This window comes from Eucyclogobius newberryi, unplaced genomic scaffold (genome assembly GCF_026437365.1).
Source record: "Eucyclogobius newberryi isolate DKJ021-1_F unplaced genomic scaffold, fEucNew1.0.hap1 SCAF_4, whole genome shotgun sequence".
NCBI classification, from domain to species: Eukaryota; Metazoa; Chordata; class Actinopteri; order Gobiiformes; family Gobiidae; genus Eucyclogobius; species Eucyclogobius newberryi.
In genome coordinates, this window is record NW_027316056.1 from 22,946,238 (window position 1) to 22,960,994 (window position 14,757).

General features: G+C 38.8%; 3 protein-coding genes across 3 annotated transcripts in view; all 3 read left to right on the top strand.

Annotated features, from left to right (window-relative positions):
* The first annotated feature begins 600 nt into the window (after positions 1-600).
* On the top strand, positions 601-7,444 carry LOC140378164 (advanced glycosylation end product-specific receptor). Its single transcript, XM_072463880.1, has 8 exons — positions 601-676; positions 3,160-3,235; positions 3,314-3,646; positions 4,350-4,661; positions 5,052-5,162; positions 5,595-5,636; positions 6,129-6,155; positions 6,385-7,444. The coding sequence occupies exons 2-8, from the start codon at positions 3,166-3,168 to the stop codon at positions 6,399-6,401; spliced, it is 912 nt and encodes a 303-aa protein (XP_072319981.1). The 5' UTR covers positions 601-676; positions 3,160-3,165; the 3' UTR covers positions 6,402-7,444.
* Positions 7,445-8,762: 1,318 nt separating this feature from the next.
* Positions 8,763-10,635, top strand: LOC140377948 (uncharacterized). The gene is made up of 4 exons (XM_072463572.1): positions 8,763-8,864; positions 8,942-9,259; positions 9,329-9,483; positions 10,231-10,635. Exons 1-4 carry the CDS (start codon positions 8,816-8,818, stop codon positions 10,336-10,338), a joined length of 630 nt encoding a protein of 209 aa, XP_072319673.1. The 5' UTR covers positions 8,763-8,815; the 3' UTR covers positions 10,339-10,635.
* An 803-nt stretch (positions 10,636-11,438) lies between these two features.
* The window catches only part of septin9b (septin 9b), a 62,311-nt gene continuing 58,992 nt past the window's right edge, over positions 11,439-14,757 (top strand). Inside the window, exon 1 of the mRNA XM_072462239.1 lies at positions 11,439-11,492. Within this exon, the coding sequence (XP_072318340.1) occupies positions 11,471-11,492 (22 nt within the window). The 5' untranslated portion in view covers positions 11,439-11,470. The remainder of the gene's footprint in view (positions 11,493-14,757) is intronic.

Consider the following 14,757-nt stretch of genomic DNA (forward strand, 5'->3'; position numbering starts at 1 on the left):
TCTTACTGTGCAATTCTCGTCATTTTGCATGAATTCAATCTCTATTTTGTTTTCTAATGCCGTTTTTAAACAACACTGCCCAAGTTGTTCTCAGTTCAATCTTCAAAGGACTTTATCAGTAGTTCAGCTAAAACATGACTTACTACTGTACAATCTCGACAAGCTTGTACATTTGCCAGTATTGCATTGTCACATAATGGAGAGTTTCAAACAAGTTGTCAGCTCAAAAATCTAACTCCTTTTTTGTATTTTTTGAAGCGTTATTCTATCTTTGTTTGTTTTGTATTTTCCAATGAAACCCTGTCAGCTGTTTAAGTGAAGTGTTATAGAGAGACAAGTTTTAAGTGACCTTAACTGCTCACTGCTGATTATTAATCATTACCTGCCCTGGAGCCTCAAAACATTGAGATTTAGGCGACACAAACTCCAATAAACTACTTTCCACCGTGTTTAGTACTTTGTCTTTCTGTGGCAAACCTTACTTAGACTTTATGTTGATTTAACTCCAACCTAAATGTTTCAGTCTTTACTTGAGTGTATTCAGTGTCTGTAGTGAACTGCAGCCTAGTCATTCTGAAAGTGAAAGTAACAGTTGATTCAACTGGAGCTACGCATTCTGCTCCAGACCAGTTTCCAGCGGGACGTGTCAAGACACAGACGAGGAGCGTGTGAACAGGTCAGTGCCGCACGTACACTTTGTGCTCACGACACGCGTGACCGTATCACGCGTGTGCGTGACCGTATCACGCGTGTGCGTGACCGTGACACGCGTGTGCGTGACCGTGACACGCGTGTGCGTGACCGTATCACGCGTGTGCGTGTATTAATCGGGCTAAATGTTCTCTTGATGACGAGTGTCGTGGTCGCGTGGTATGTTTGGTGGAAACGTCGTTCTTGGCTCAGTTTTTTCATTGATTATTTGAAACGTGTTTAACTTGTGATGTCTGGATTTGTGAACAACATTCATAGATTTAGGAACTTTGTCCTGGTGATGTGGTGCAACACAAGCACCGCCAGTGGCAGGAAGAATCCCTTTTCTCATCAGGGTCGAGCTTTAACGGCAGAAGAGCCATATTGTCCCGTTTGAAAACACATTCATTAACAAATATTATTTAGGCTATTTCAATTTCAATACAAACGGCGAGAAAAACAGATGAATAAGATTCGTTTAAATAGAGTTAAGTTGAACTGTAGGTAATCAAATGTAAAGTAAATGTAAGATATTGTAAGTGTGTTGTAGGTGTGGGAGGAGCACCAGGTGCTGCCCGTGGTTCAGTGGTTATGGCACAGCACATATGCCAGGCTCCAAGAACTGCCAGCCACAGTGCCAAGAGGTCAAATGTCTCACTTTCCTTTTCTGTCTAGTAAAGCCTTTGGGCCACATACAAAATATAGTTAATATTGTACATAGTTTTGTTGTTAGGAAGCCTTAGCCCCAGAGTCTCTCAAAAACAGTAGTTTTTCTGGCCCGCTCATGCACAGTTGTCCTGTTCCTCTTTATTCCTTTACAAAGAACAAGGCCTGGTTCACTTTTGCATTAGGTTTCTGTTTTGCTGGACAGACGTACACTCAGTCTGCAATTAAAATATTGTCATTGATGATGGTTATCTTATCTTAAAGGCACAATATGTAACTTTCAGCAATTAACACAATAGTGTTTGTATTCACTGAACTGTCTGAATCTTTTTGTGTGGGCCATGTGGTGCTCATGTTTGGAGTGGAGTTCTCAGACACTGAAATCACTAAATCCGCCAAATCCTGTTGTCCTTCCATATGGCACAGCTCACACTTTGTTGCTCCCACAAAGCAACAGTGAGGAGTGCGTCACGTCACTACCACAAGAGACATTTAGAATTTACAATTCACAAAACAACTTTCACTTTTGAGACACTATTATTTTTCAAATGAATCAAGAAGGCCACAGTAGAAGAGGCTAACCTTCTTACAATGACCCTGTATGAGTTTTTTGATGAACTGTTAATTAGCAGAACTATTTAAACCTGACTGTTCGAATACAATTTAAATAAATGGTCACATTTATATAGCGCTTTTCTACCGTCAAGGTACTCAAAGCGCTTTACATCAAGGAACCAGTCACCCATTCACACACACATTCACACCCCAGATGTACGCAGACACTGGGGGGCAAGTTGGGTTAAGTGTCTTGCCCAAGGACACAACGGCAGTATTCACATGAGGCAGCTGCGATCGCACCGCCAACCTGCGGGCCAGTGGATCTGACCGCTCTGACTGAGCGGGGAGTCGAAGCGCCGACCTTTGGATCAGAAGACGAGCACTCTACCACTGAGCTACTGCCGCCCAATTTACAACACAGGCCTTTTAGTCAGGGCTTGTTTGGTATGACTAGCCGGATTTAAGGTTGAAATTGAGAAAATGTATAAATTCACGCCCAAATGTATTTACACTAATCTTCCCTTTTGATTTTCAAGCTTGCCAAACAACTTTCAAACGCAAGCTTTCACTTTCAGAATGACATATTTGAATGGGGACTAAACACACGGCTCTTGATGCTTGGCAAACAAACGCAAATTCAGTCAAATCATATGTTCAACTAGTCAAACAAGATCCAGGCCTCTGAAACACTTTGAGTTTAAAAGAGATTGTCTTGACAAACACAAACTGGGATAGTTTGTTTTAAATTCCATCAGAATCATGTTTATTGCGACACACAAACTAGGAATTTGTCTTGATGATTTGGTGCAAACAAACAACACGGAGCAATAATAGAATTGACTAAATATATAATATCTTCTTCTGCTTATCCGGGGCCGTGTCGCGGGGGCAGCAGTGTAAGCAGGGACGAAGTCTGGGAGTCCTTGTTAGACTTCTGCCCCCACGACCCGGCCCCGGATAAGAGGAAGAAGATGGATGGATAATAATAATAATAGGCATGTTTAGAAAAAATAAATGAACAATACAACTAAATAGAGAAGATCTGAATATATAAAATACGATATGGTCAGAGTAACCGTGCCCAGCAGCACACTTACATGTTAAAAGTTTGTCCTTTCAAAGTGAGAATTCTTTACATTTTGTCTTTCTCAGGATCAAAATCACATAAATTGTTGTGTTCGGTCCAACAAGATCTTTGTGATAAAGACATTTTGAAAAATGCATTTGTCTCTCTTTTCCTGCCAGTCAAACATGGCCTCCTGTGGAATTGCTCTTGCAAGTCTTCTCATCATTTCACTAATGCCTGAAGCAAAAAGTGAACGTAAGTTGCTTTTTTCTCCCAATTTATGCTAAATATTAAGAAAATAAATATTTTAAATGGTCATGTTTCCCTCCACAGAGTTTTTGAGTGTGAAGTGTCAGAAGTCTGAAATGATTGCTCAATATGGCACTAACACGCTCCTGAATTGTGTCGCTCACACCACAAGTACTGACTACAAAATTGTAGTGGTCAGTTGGAAATTAAATAAAACTACTGTGCTTCAATTCCATGATGGAGAATTCAAGATTAAAAAACCTGGATTTCAATTTGCTGTGAATTCTTGGGATTCTTCAAACCTAAATGTGTCTCTACTGATCACCAACACTGATTTGACCCACGCTGGGAAATACATGTGTAATGTAGTGGCAAATGTTGGAGCTGGAGCTACAAATATGCTTCTGACAGTCAAAGGTAAGAACCTGGAAACAAGAGAAACTGTATCTTAATCAGGCATCACTTCATGCCCATTATGTGACACTGCTGTTCTGATTGATCGAATGTTATAGGAACTAGGTAAACATTTGAATGATGTAGTTCTATAAACACAAAGCAGCTCTGTAAATATGGAAACGTGCACTCTGTAACGTTTCTGGTGGAAGGCCTGCCACTTGCTCTTCTCCATGGAGATGTTGCTTGGAATGTTCCGCAATATGGACGCAAACTTATCCATCTTACATTCTTTCCATTACAGCGGTTCTATTGCTCCAAATACAGCAAAAACATGCATTCTGTCTGTGAGAGGGCTCGTCTGACCACAGAGCTGACTTACACACGCACCTTCTTTGTCATACTGTGGAAACAATTCATCATCTCCATGGCGATAAGCAGGGGGCGGCATCTCCACCAGAAATGTTATACACTGCATCCTAAAGTAAATTTGACAGAAAAGAAATAAAAGATACAATTGCGAGAACTGCACAAATAGGTCCAAACATCTCTAAAACTGTTTGCAGTGGTCAGTATGTCAGTAAAAGTCTTATAAACATGTAACAAATGTAATAAACAGTCATAAATAATGTTCTGACAGTTTGGTGTACACTTTATAACCCTGTGCTTTGTGATACATATCATGACTGTTCAATATCCAATATAATTTGCTTTTCATTTTTTGTAGCCAACTACAGCAAACCAAAGATACGCTCAGAGCCTGAGAAAATAAACCCTGATGAGAGTTTCAGTTTGACCTGTGTGGCTCACGGTGGCTACCCTAAAGGTGACATTCGATGGGTGGTGGATGGCCATGCGTGGACAAAGAACCCTCAAGTGCAGGTGACACATAACCCAAATGGCCTCTTCGATTTGACGAGCACATTGTCTTTCGGACCCGACTCGCTCTTCCAACAATTTGCGTGCGTGGTGTACAATGCCAAAGGATTAAAAGAAGACCAACAGGAATGGTTCCAACAATCTGCGGAACAATCATCAAGTATGTCATTTTCTAGTGTTACAGTATTGTGCGGGTGATCCGTTGCATAACTCCCATATTCTTACCTCTAGCAGGGCATATTGAGTCAGTGCTGACAAAAAAAGAGCAGCTTTTCTATGAAAAACGAAACAATGGTGTATGTCATGTTCTGTAACCATTTCCATTCATTTCCATGTCCAACAATAACAACAATAATGCCTTCCTAAATACACACAATTTAACTTTACATTTCACTTTCAGAATGGTGGGCAAATGTAAAGAGCCCACCAGTTCTTAACCTAAATAAACTACAGAGTTGCGTTAGGAAGGGCATCTGGCATAAATATGTCACACAGAAACATGCAAATGGAGTTTTGTAATGAAACTGAGACATTTTTCTTCCTTTTTTAGGTAAAAACACAACTTCCTATTCCCACATCTTGGCTCCAGTGGTGGTCATTGGGTCACTGATTGTTGGATTGCTTGTAGCAATACTGCTGCTGTATCGGAGGAGACGACAAAGTGAGTAACTTAAATATATGATGTAACTATATAACACATTACAGAAATAAACGGATGACATACCTATCATCTGCTAGAGGAAAGTGATACAGAACATTTTGATTGTGAAAAAAAGTTTCCGTGACCTCTTCTTGCACTTGGCAGGTCGCCATGTTGCACTCATTGGGAAAGTACACGCTTTTTATTGTTGTACTTGATTAACCAGTTCAACCTGTTTACAACAGGCCTGTAGGAGAAGTTAAACCAAGAGTCAACTGGACAACAACACATTTATGTGGAAAAGTTAGCAAAGAAAAAATGAAATATAGAAGCTTTAGCCATACAAACAAATGATGCAAAAGAATCTGTACAAACTGGTTTTTAAACTCCCATTGTCAAAGACACATAATTATTTAAACGCATTGACTGTAATGTATTTTGTGTTTTTAACAGAGTTAACAGAGGCTCGAAGGCTCTCTGCTGTACCTTTGATGAGTACGTCCACTCAGTTAAATGGGATGGATTTAATGCTTTACTTTAAAGGTGCACTATGTAACTTTTCTGGTGTTGGACCGGCCCCTGCTTGTCCCATGAAGATGCCATTGCTTTGTCTAGTATGGTCCACAGTATGATATTGAACTTATCTATCTCCATGGAAACAAGCAGGTGATTTCTAAGAAATAAAAACACTTGTAATATCACGTAAGACCCCCATCAGAAAAGTGACATCCTGCTCCTCTTTCCTGTTTCTTTTCTGTTTTGGACTTTATTGTCTTCTTAAGTTTCAGTGGGATAAACATTACCCACACAGTTTAATTTAATTGAGGGTTCAGTAAGAAATGTGGGCATAAAATAGATTTCCAGGATTCTCTCATGGTTGGGCTTTTGAATCAATGGTCACTTTTTGGACTTTAAGCGATCTCAAATTAATGGCAAAAAATCAATATTAACATTTGTTTAACTCATTGTTGTATCTCTTTCTTTTAGATGCCACTCCTAATGAACCAGAGGAACGTAAGTTTGTGAATATTCTTTCTTTTTTCAAATAACATAGAATGCTTATTATATTAATGGCCGCTGTAATTATCAAGAATTCAGTAACATCTATCAACTATCAAAATGTAAACTGTTTGTTTTTGACACCATCAACTATTACCTCCCAGTATTTATTATTACATTGTATTGTAATGTATTGTAAACCAAATTTTACATGTACTAAATATATAAATATTTCCTTCTTCAGAGAATGCACTGGTATAGACAAGACCATTGAATGAGGTATTACCATCATTTACACTCACAAAGACAGAAGTCCATGAACCTAAGCCGTGCTAAACTCTGCCTTGTTCTCCCACCAAGAAAATGCACTGTACTCTGAAGCTACTTACAAGAAGCTAACACTTCCTTGTTTGACCACATATTTCATCATCTTATGTGAACGGGTCAAAGGTCGAGTCTGGAGAAAATGGTAAACAATCTGACACCAAGGGCCTGTGAATATAAACATGAATCATTATATTGAGGAAATGGGATATGTATGTCTCACTGCTGCCCTAATGTTCTTTGTTTAAACACTTATACACTTTGTTTTCATGGTATATCACTCTGGGATCTGCTGCAATAAATTAAGCTTTGTGTAAACTAGCTGCTTTTGACTGAACATGTGAATCTATGCGTGCTAAAATAATTTGTACATATCCATTATTTTTTTAACAATCGTTTTATACATATTTCCCTGTAAAGGGAAATCAAAATCATGTTATTTTGTGTTTTACACTGGGCATGTGGAGAGACGTGGTGAGCCTGTCTTACTCCTTGTGAAATGCCTGGCATTTGTGTTGGCAGGCAACGTACAACTGGCAACTGTAGTCTTTAATGTGTATATAAACGTAACAAGCTTATATAACTTAACAGTACTGAATTATATTTGTAATATGTTTCATATATAATATATATATAATATCTTCCATGTTGGTGTGAGTCACTGTTTAGATCCTTGTGTAGACTTTTTGGATATGTTTTTAATATTAACTTGTGTCTGGAACTCAATGAAAACATCCACCGGTGACTGTGATTTACCACAAGAAGCTGAGTCTCATTGTGAAACTCTCCTCTTCAGGTTTCTGTTCCTAGTTTTGATTCTATATCATGCTATTACAGGTTTCTGTAACATTTGCTTGTATCTGCCAAAAAAAGCCATATATGGAACAAGGCTTTTTGTTTCCTTTCCTTGAATATAAAATGAGTTGACACCATTGATTTTGATTTTCTTTTATAAATGTCTTGTACAGCTATTATTTTTAAGGATTTTTATATCATTTTGAAATCAGTGTGTATTTGTGATTCATTAAAATAATTTAAAATGAAAAAACATAAATCACTATTGCCTTCTATCAGTTTATAACTTACAGTATTATCACAGTTAATAATGGCCATGACCAGCTCTTACAGTTAAACATTACAGTCAATAACAGCCACATACAGACGTTTGGCCACAGAACTGGTTAGTTCACTTTAATTATTTGGTTATTATCTCTGCCAACAGAAACCTACCACTTACTGGAAACATTTACTTTCAGCTGTGGTAGAAGTGGTATGCAATTTTCTCTCAAGTTAAAAGTCACCTGATACGTAAAACCCAGCACAAAGTAAAGTAATGTTTAATTTGTCGCATTCTAATCTAATTTAGAAAAACAAGAGAGAATATTTAAATCAAAATAATTTATTCCCTACAATTACAAAACTAACAGATCAAAGAACGCATGTCTTGTCCCTCAAGTTCCACCTGCCGCTCTGCCCAAGTGGCTGGGGGATATCTCTCATTTCTCTGTGTGTGTGTGTGTGTGTGTGTGTGTGTGTGTGCTATTTTATTTCATCAAACTGGTTCTTCTTTCCCTTTCCCACTTCTCTATTTGTTACCAGGGTTTTTTGACAAGTTTGACAATTTACAAAAACTGTATACATTGCAAAATAAATAGATTTTTTTTTTTTTAATTAAAACTAAACAATTTAAGTCACCATTACTTTACTACATGAAGACCACCAAATGATAACAACATTACTCAACTGGACTGTACACTAAAATGAATAGCTTTCTTGTGTAACACATCAATTACCTTTTCAATACTTAGAGAATATCTCAATACATTATCAATGTATTGTCTTAAATAATAACCAAAATCAATGTGGTGTATTGCAGTTGCATGCACATGCACAAACATCCACTAGAGGGTAGTAACAGCAAACAAAACGTGAAGTTACAGATGAAGGAAATAACTTGGATTTTGGGAGGGAAAAAAAGAAAAAGACAAAAGAATATGCAGACAAAAGTCACACTTCCAATACCTTTGTGTTTTCATTCTATTTAAAACAAAATACAAATATTACATTTCAAGCCCATTCTCATATCATAAATGGAAATGCAAAGTGCCCCTAACTGACCTTTTTTGTTACTTTTGACTGCAATAAATTGTTAGCATAGGCCTGTGTATTGGGATTAGACTATTTACTTGATTCAACTAACAAAAACAAGTACCTGTGTGCCTTTGGTGCTTGTATGAATTTTTCAACATGCAAATTGACCTTGTGATCTACAGGAAACCCGTCGTGTGGTCTGTTGTACAAAACCCTCTGAAGAAGTGAGTGTGAGGCTGAATGTCACAAACAGTTTGACGATGCTGGTTTGGAGTCTGATCATCTGTCTCTCCACTACTGCCTTTGCAAGTAAGCTCATTTTGAAAGTTAAATTCTGAACTGATCCCCCAAATGTTTACTGAAAATCTGGTTTCAATTTATTTTAGATACTTTGCTCTTTATCCCTGGAGAAAACCTTACCATTGAGTGCTCCATCGATGCTCTGACAAGCCAGAGAAGAGAGATAACAGGGATGTATCTCTACCGAGACGATGAGCGATTGGCTCACTATAACAATCCAGAAAAAAACCAAGACAAATTTACTCTTTATAAAGATATGCACAGGTTTGTGAAAACTGGAAATTTTAAGAAAAACAATATAACGATCATCAACGTGACTGTCAGTGATTCTGGATTTTACCGCTGCGCTTACTACATATTCGACCAGTGTGAAATTCCCCAAAAGATGTACAGAGTAATTTCAGGTAAGTGTGCTTATATGAGGTACGGTTTCTGTTTTATCACCTGTAACTAATTATGTTTCCTTCAAACAGACACAACAGACAAGTCATCACAAAAACCTACAACCAGGCCTACAACTACGTCTAAAACTCCTACATCTGAATCTACTCCCATCCTCATCATTGCTATTACTGCAGCCATCAGCATCATCATCACCATGATCTTCAGCCTTTGTGTTATTCCCAAGGTAAACGGACACACAATGTGACTGACACAAAGGCCTCATCATTGGCTTTAATTGAGTGTCTGTGTGATGTCACGCAGGCACTATATGTTCTTGTATGTCACAATTTTTGTATTATTATATTTTCCATGATTTTCCATTTAGCCAGTTTCAACTCCTTAACGCTTCAACTGATTTCAACATGTTATACCTCATTGTGATCGCTTTCACAGTAGTACGTGTGCTATTACTTTTGACATTTGAACTTGTACGTTTTGCAGAATCTTCAAAAGTATTAGTACTTTTTCCCCATTTAAATGAATTTGGGCATCGTGAGTGTCTGTGGAATTCTTTAGACTTTATTCTTTAGGCTTTATTCTTTAGAATTTTGTGACGAAGCCAGTCGAGAGAGGGGGGGGGGGGGGAGGGAGAGAGGGGGGGAGGGAGAGGGGGAGATGGGGGGAGAGGAAGAGACGCAGACACTCCAGCAATGGCTTCAGCCATTGCAGATTTTCTAGTTGTATTATTTCTATATTGTACATTAGCACTTTACTGTTGACCTGATCTATTCTAGTCTTTGTCCGGTTGAGGATTACTACATATTTTGAAGTCCTCTTTACTTAATTCAGGTTAAGTCCTGGTTTAAGGTGTGGAGGCCCAGTTGGAGTTCTGAAAAAACTATGAATGCTTAATACATTATTAACAAGTGCAACAAATACACTTGCTGATATTTTTGTGGGCTATATAAATTCATTGTTTTTATATTTACAGGTAAATAAATGGAGGTACCGCGGCGAACCAAGAGAGGCCTCTGCCCAAAATATTTATGAAGTTATGACAAGAAATGGCATTCCACAGAACCAGCGGGGTGGACTCTGAGGAAAGTGACCATGGTCAATTGTATCGCTATAGAAATGTGTTACACGGTGGCACATAGGCCCATACTATCCAGGAGCATTAGAAAAACCTGCACATTCTGATTAATAACTATTTGAAAATGGTTGTACAAGATTGAAGGTGATGTAAATAAATAGATTGAGATTGAAATACAAACAAATAAATAAACAATTCCAACTGCAGTGGTGCACTTGCTCTTTGTCATTGTACGTGCAAAATGTGTAGAACAATAACTAGGCCATTGTGTTATCATTAGATCATGCTTTGATGACCGCAGTCTGAAGGAAATGAACACTAGGCTGTCAGTGAATCTCTTTTTCTGAGCATATTCCATGCTTAATAAAGATCATTTTATTTGAAACTTGCAGTGTGTGTGCTTTAAATTCTGCTTCCACTGTTACGATCACCTGCTAAACTCTGAATAAAATGAATGGAACTGAAAAAAATAGCCTGGTGCTTTCTGAAAAGTTCAAAACCACTGTCCACATCCTGTTTCTAGCTTCGGATTCATGCCGCGAAGCAAGCAAAAGACGACCACCAAAATCATGGCCCGACTGTGCCTCCTCGCCCTCTGTTTTAGACTTGCTTTATGCGCAGTTACGCTTTCTGCCAGTAGAGGGCAGCAGAGAAGCGTGTCCCGGTCAACTCTAATTAGGTTTAGCTGGCTGTGGTCAGTAAGAGAATGTATGGATCTATTCAAATAAAGGATAAAGTTAGAGTAAGATAACGCACTGGGGAATGTAGTTTGCTTGGCCAAGGCTTTTTTTATTTTTTATTTTTTTTAGGCAAATATTAAATGCCCATTCGCAATTAACAGTCTGTTGGCCTAAATTCTACACGTTCAATTAGTAGTAGTGAGAGTGGTGTGTGGAATCAAGCCACTTCCCAGCATAATTGGAGGACACGCCCCCCTCTGCATCACGATGGGATTCATGGATGAGTTTCTTCTCCATCATAGTAGAGCGAGTCACGTGGCACGGTTCCCATCTGCGCGTCCCCCGCAACCACGCGCCGTCCTCCCGCAGCGCACAGAGGGAAGCGCACTGCAAACATCAGCCAACTAATAAGTCTTTTTTTTTTATCATCCTGCAAACTTCAGCCCGCAGCACAGAGCATGAAGAAAACTGCCAATCCAGGTAAGTTCATTCTAAACACTCTCATCATGCAGGGATCATCAGTGAGCGTGTAATGTCAGTTGTTTTGCCGTTTATCATGTGCTGGGAATCATAATGTCAAGCTTCTAACCTACTTCATTCAGGCATGACTGTTTTGTTGTTTGCTTGTTTAATGCCTGATAGAGAGCCCCCCCCCGCCCCCCCCCCCCCGCCCCCCCAAGGGCCCACCTCAGGGAGCCCCCCTTGGGTTCTCTCTCTGACTGTTTTGGAGTCATATCAGCTCGCATTTCTTTGATCTTCACGGTTCATCCGGCAGCTTTTGGCAGTGCTCTCATTGAACCAACTGCTCTACTCGATGTGATTGTTTTGTATGATTTGTTTTTTGGTTAGTTAGGTAGTGACCGCGCCTGGGCCCGTGTGCGCTCCTCTCTGTTCAGATTGAGAACGCAGAACGCAGGGGACTAAATAATGCGCTCCACATACACATGAAATGCACAGAAAAGTGGCACAAGTTCAACCCTGGGGAAAAAAATAGCAATCGACAATATCAGATGAAGCTATATGTACTTACAAACAGGTGTCTTCATCTGAAGGGGAAAGCTCTAGTTTGAGTTGGATTGTTCTTCTCTGTTCGACCTTATAGGGAATAAAGACAGCACTGATTTGAATGTCTTTGTCTGGTCACTTTAGGAAGTCTTATCCTGTCCTGACAGTGTTTATCTGTGCACCTGCCATCACCCTGATTATAATTCTCTCAATAGACTGACCTGAAAGGACCTTAAATGTGCATCACGTTCAAATCCTGTTTATGGTTTGTAATATTGATTAAAAATGGTGCCATAATGTGCATGTAAGGTTCAAGTTACGCACTAAATGTGACTGTAAAATGAACCACAAAATTGCAGGCCTATCACTTCTTTACAAACATTAAATCCACATTTTATTTTTAATCTAGTTTTTGTCAGCGCTTTCCCCAACCTTTTTACATACATTTTTACTGACAGTATCCTCAGTATTCTAATTTGGTATATTTCCAAAACAACATGTGCCATGCAGCATTACACAAACAAATATTGACAAAACAAATAAGAAATATGTAAAGCATGTGCAATATAAACATCGTTCCTTGACCCATAAGTGTGATGTTGATCATGTTTGTTGAGCTTCCCTCTCTCTGAGGTCAACGTGCTAATCAAATTGCAGCTATGTGATCTTCCACCCTAAAATCAGTTTATATAAGATGTAGACTTTGATTAGCTTGTAGTAATCTGTTTTACTAAGAAAGTACTTCAAGTCATTCTCTGCCCAATCTAGACAATCTGAGGTCACAAATTATGAGTTATAGTTCTTAAAACTTGCATTGAGCATTGCGTTAGTTCTGTGGTTTGTGACCCAGAGCTAACAGGAAAACCCACAGAAGAAACTGCCCCTCCCCTTTTCTCTTTACATTGTGGACGCATGAGAGATCCCAGTCAGCTGTGCTATACACTATATTCATCACAGCTCCTTTATCAGCTCCCAGACTCATCCTCGTTCCAGTAGATGGCTTTGTACCACTGCTGGGGGACTTTGCACGTATTTAATAGACTTTTGATGACCCCAGTGTTAATGTAAAGCCAAAATAAGAACCATTACACTGTAAGATTATACAATTGTACGCTTATTTTTTATCTTTAAATGTGTATACCAATTATGTCATAAAAAGCAGTTTAAAGGATTAATATTGTGTGCTATTGGTGCCAGTCTTCAGAAAAGCATGAGCGTTCTATACATGCAGTGTACTGTGGCGTGCAAAAGTGTTCATAACCTCGGACCTTCTCCACATTTTGTCACGACACGACCACAAAAAAAGTGTATTGATGTTTTTTTGGTAAAGAACAACACAAAGCGGAACACAATTGTGAAGTGGACGGACAATTGTAAAGGATTTTCAGATTAAAAATTAAAAGTGCAGCGTGCAAAAGCATTCAGCCCCTTGAGTCCAGCCTATTGCTGTCAGAAGTTGCCTGATGTTTCCTGAAAGATGCTGAATGTTGACATAATGATTGATTAGAGTGTGTGACCAGCGTGTAATCTAATCTCTGTATAAATGCAGCTGTTGTGTGAAAGCCACAGGAGTTTGTTGAGAGAATGTTGGGGAGCAAACAGCCTCATGAAGTCCAAGGAACACACCAGACAGGTCAGGGAGAAGGTTGTGGAGACGTTTAAAGCAGGGTTTGGTTCCCAAGCTTTGACCATCTCACAGAGCACTATTCAATACATCATCTGGACATAGAAAGAGCCAAATACTGTGAAGAAAACCTGCAAAAGACATGAGACTGGGACAGAGGGTCACTTTCGGCAGGACAACGTAAACATAAAGCCAGAGCTACAACATCAGTCTGTAGGTGTGAAAAGCTGGTAGAGACATACATCAAATGGCTGCAGAGTTCCACAATGTATTGACTCAGGGGCCTGAATATTTCTTTTTAAATCTGGAGATAGGGTCTAATTTTCCTTTTACTTCACAATTGTCTATCGTTTCCTGTTGCTTTTTCAAAGAATGCCAATAAAGTTACTTAAGCTTGTTGTCGTGACAAAGTGTGGAGTGTGAATACTTTTGCAAGTCACAGTGAATGTGATGCTGAGTAATAGAAGCTAATGTCTGCATCAGAAATACACAAGTTGTAAATTACACACATGAACTTGAGGAACCTTTTCTACCAATCTTGATTTAATTCAGGACATTTTCATCCAGATGCCCTTCCGTATACAACCCTACTTAACACAGCCTGGGACACATGTGAGAATTCTGACTATCTGTGGCTTTATAACAGTCTATTCTATTCTTTTTGAGTTTCAGGCAAACGATTCCTTCCTGATTGTGAGGTCCTTTCCCTAATCCAAATAGTATATCATATTTTGATTTGAATTAAGCTATTGCTATAACAACGTAGAACCGTTGCCATGCTAAATAGGGAAGGAATCCATATGCCTGAAACCCATGAATTAAAAGCACAAACTGGCAGATTAAATCATCATAATGCTGTGTAATTTTATATTTGAGTACCTCGAGTAACTTGAGTACCTTGATAATATTTCACAATTCACATTTGAAACATTTCTTGGAGCAATAACACCAGAGACTGTAATATAACTGTACTAATAGTTAATATTTAGTTGTTTGCAGAGGAAATAATGTTTCTTAAAATACTGCAGTCTTTGCAATTTGCTCATTGCGACCACTGAAATTGCCTTTTTGATCCGATTGCGATTATTTTTCCGATTATTTTTCCTGTTCAAAAAT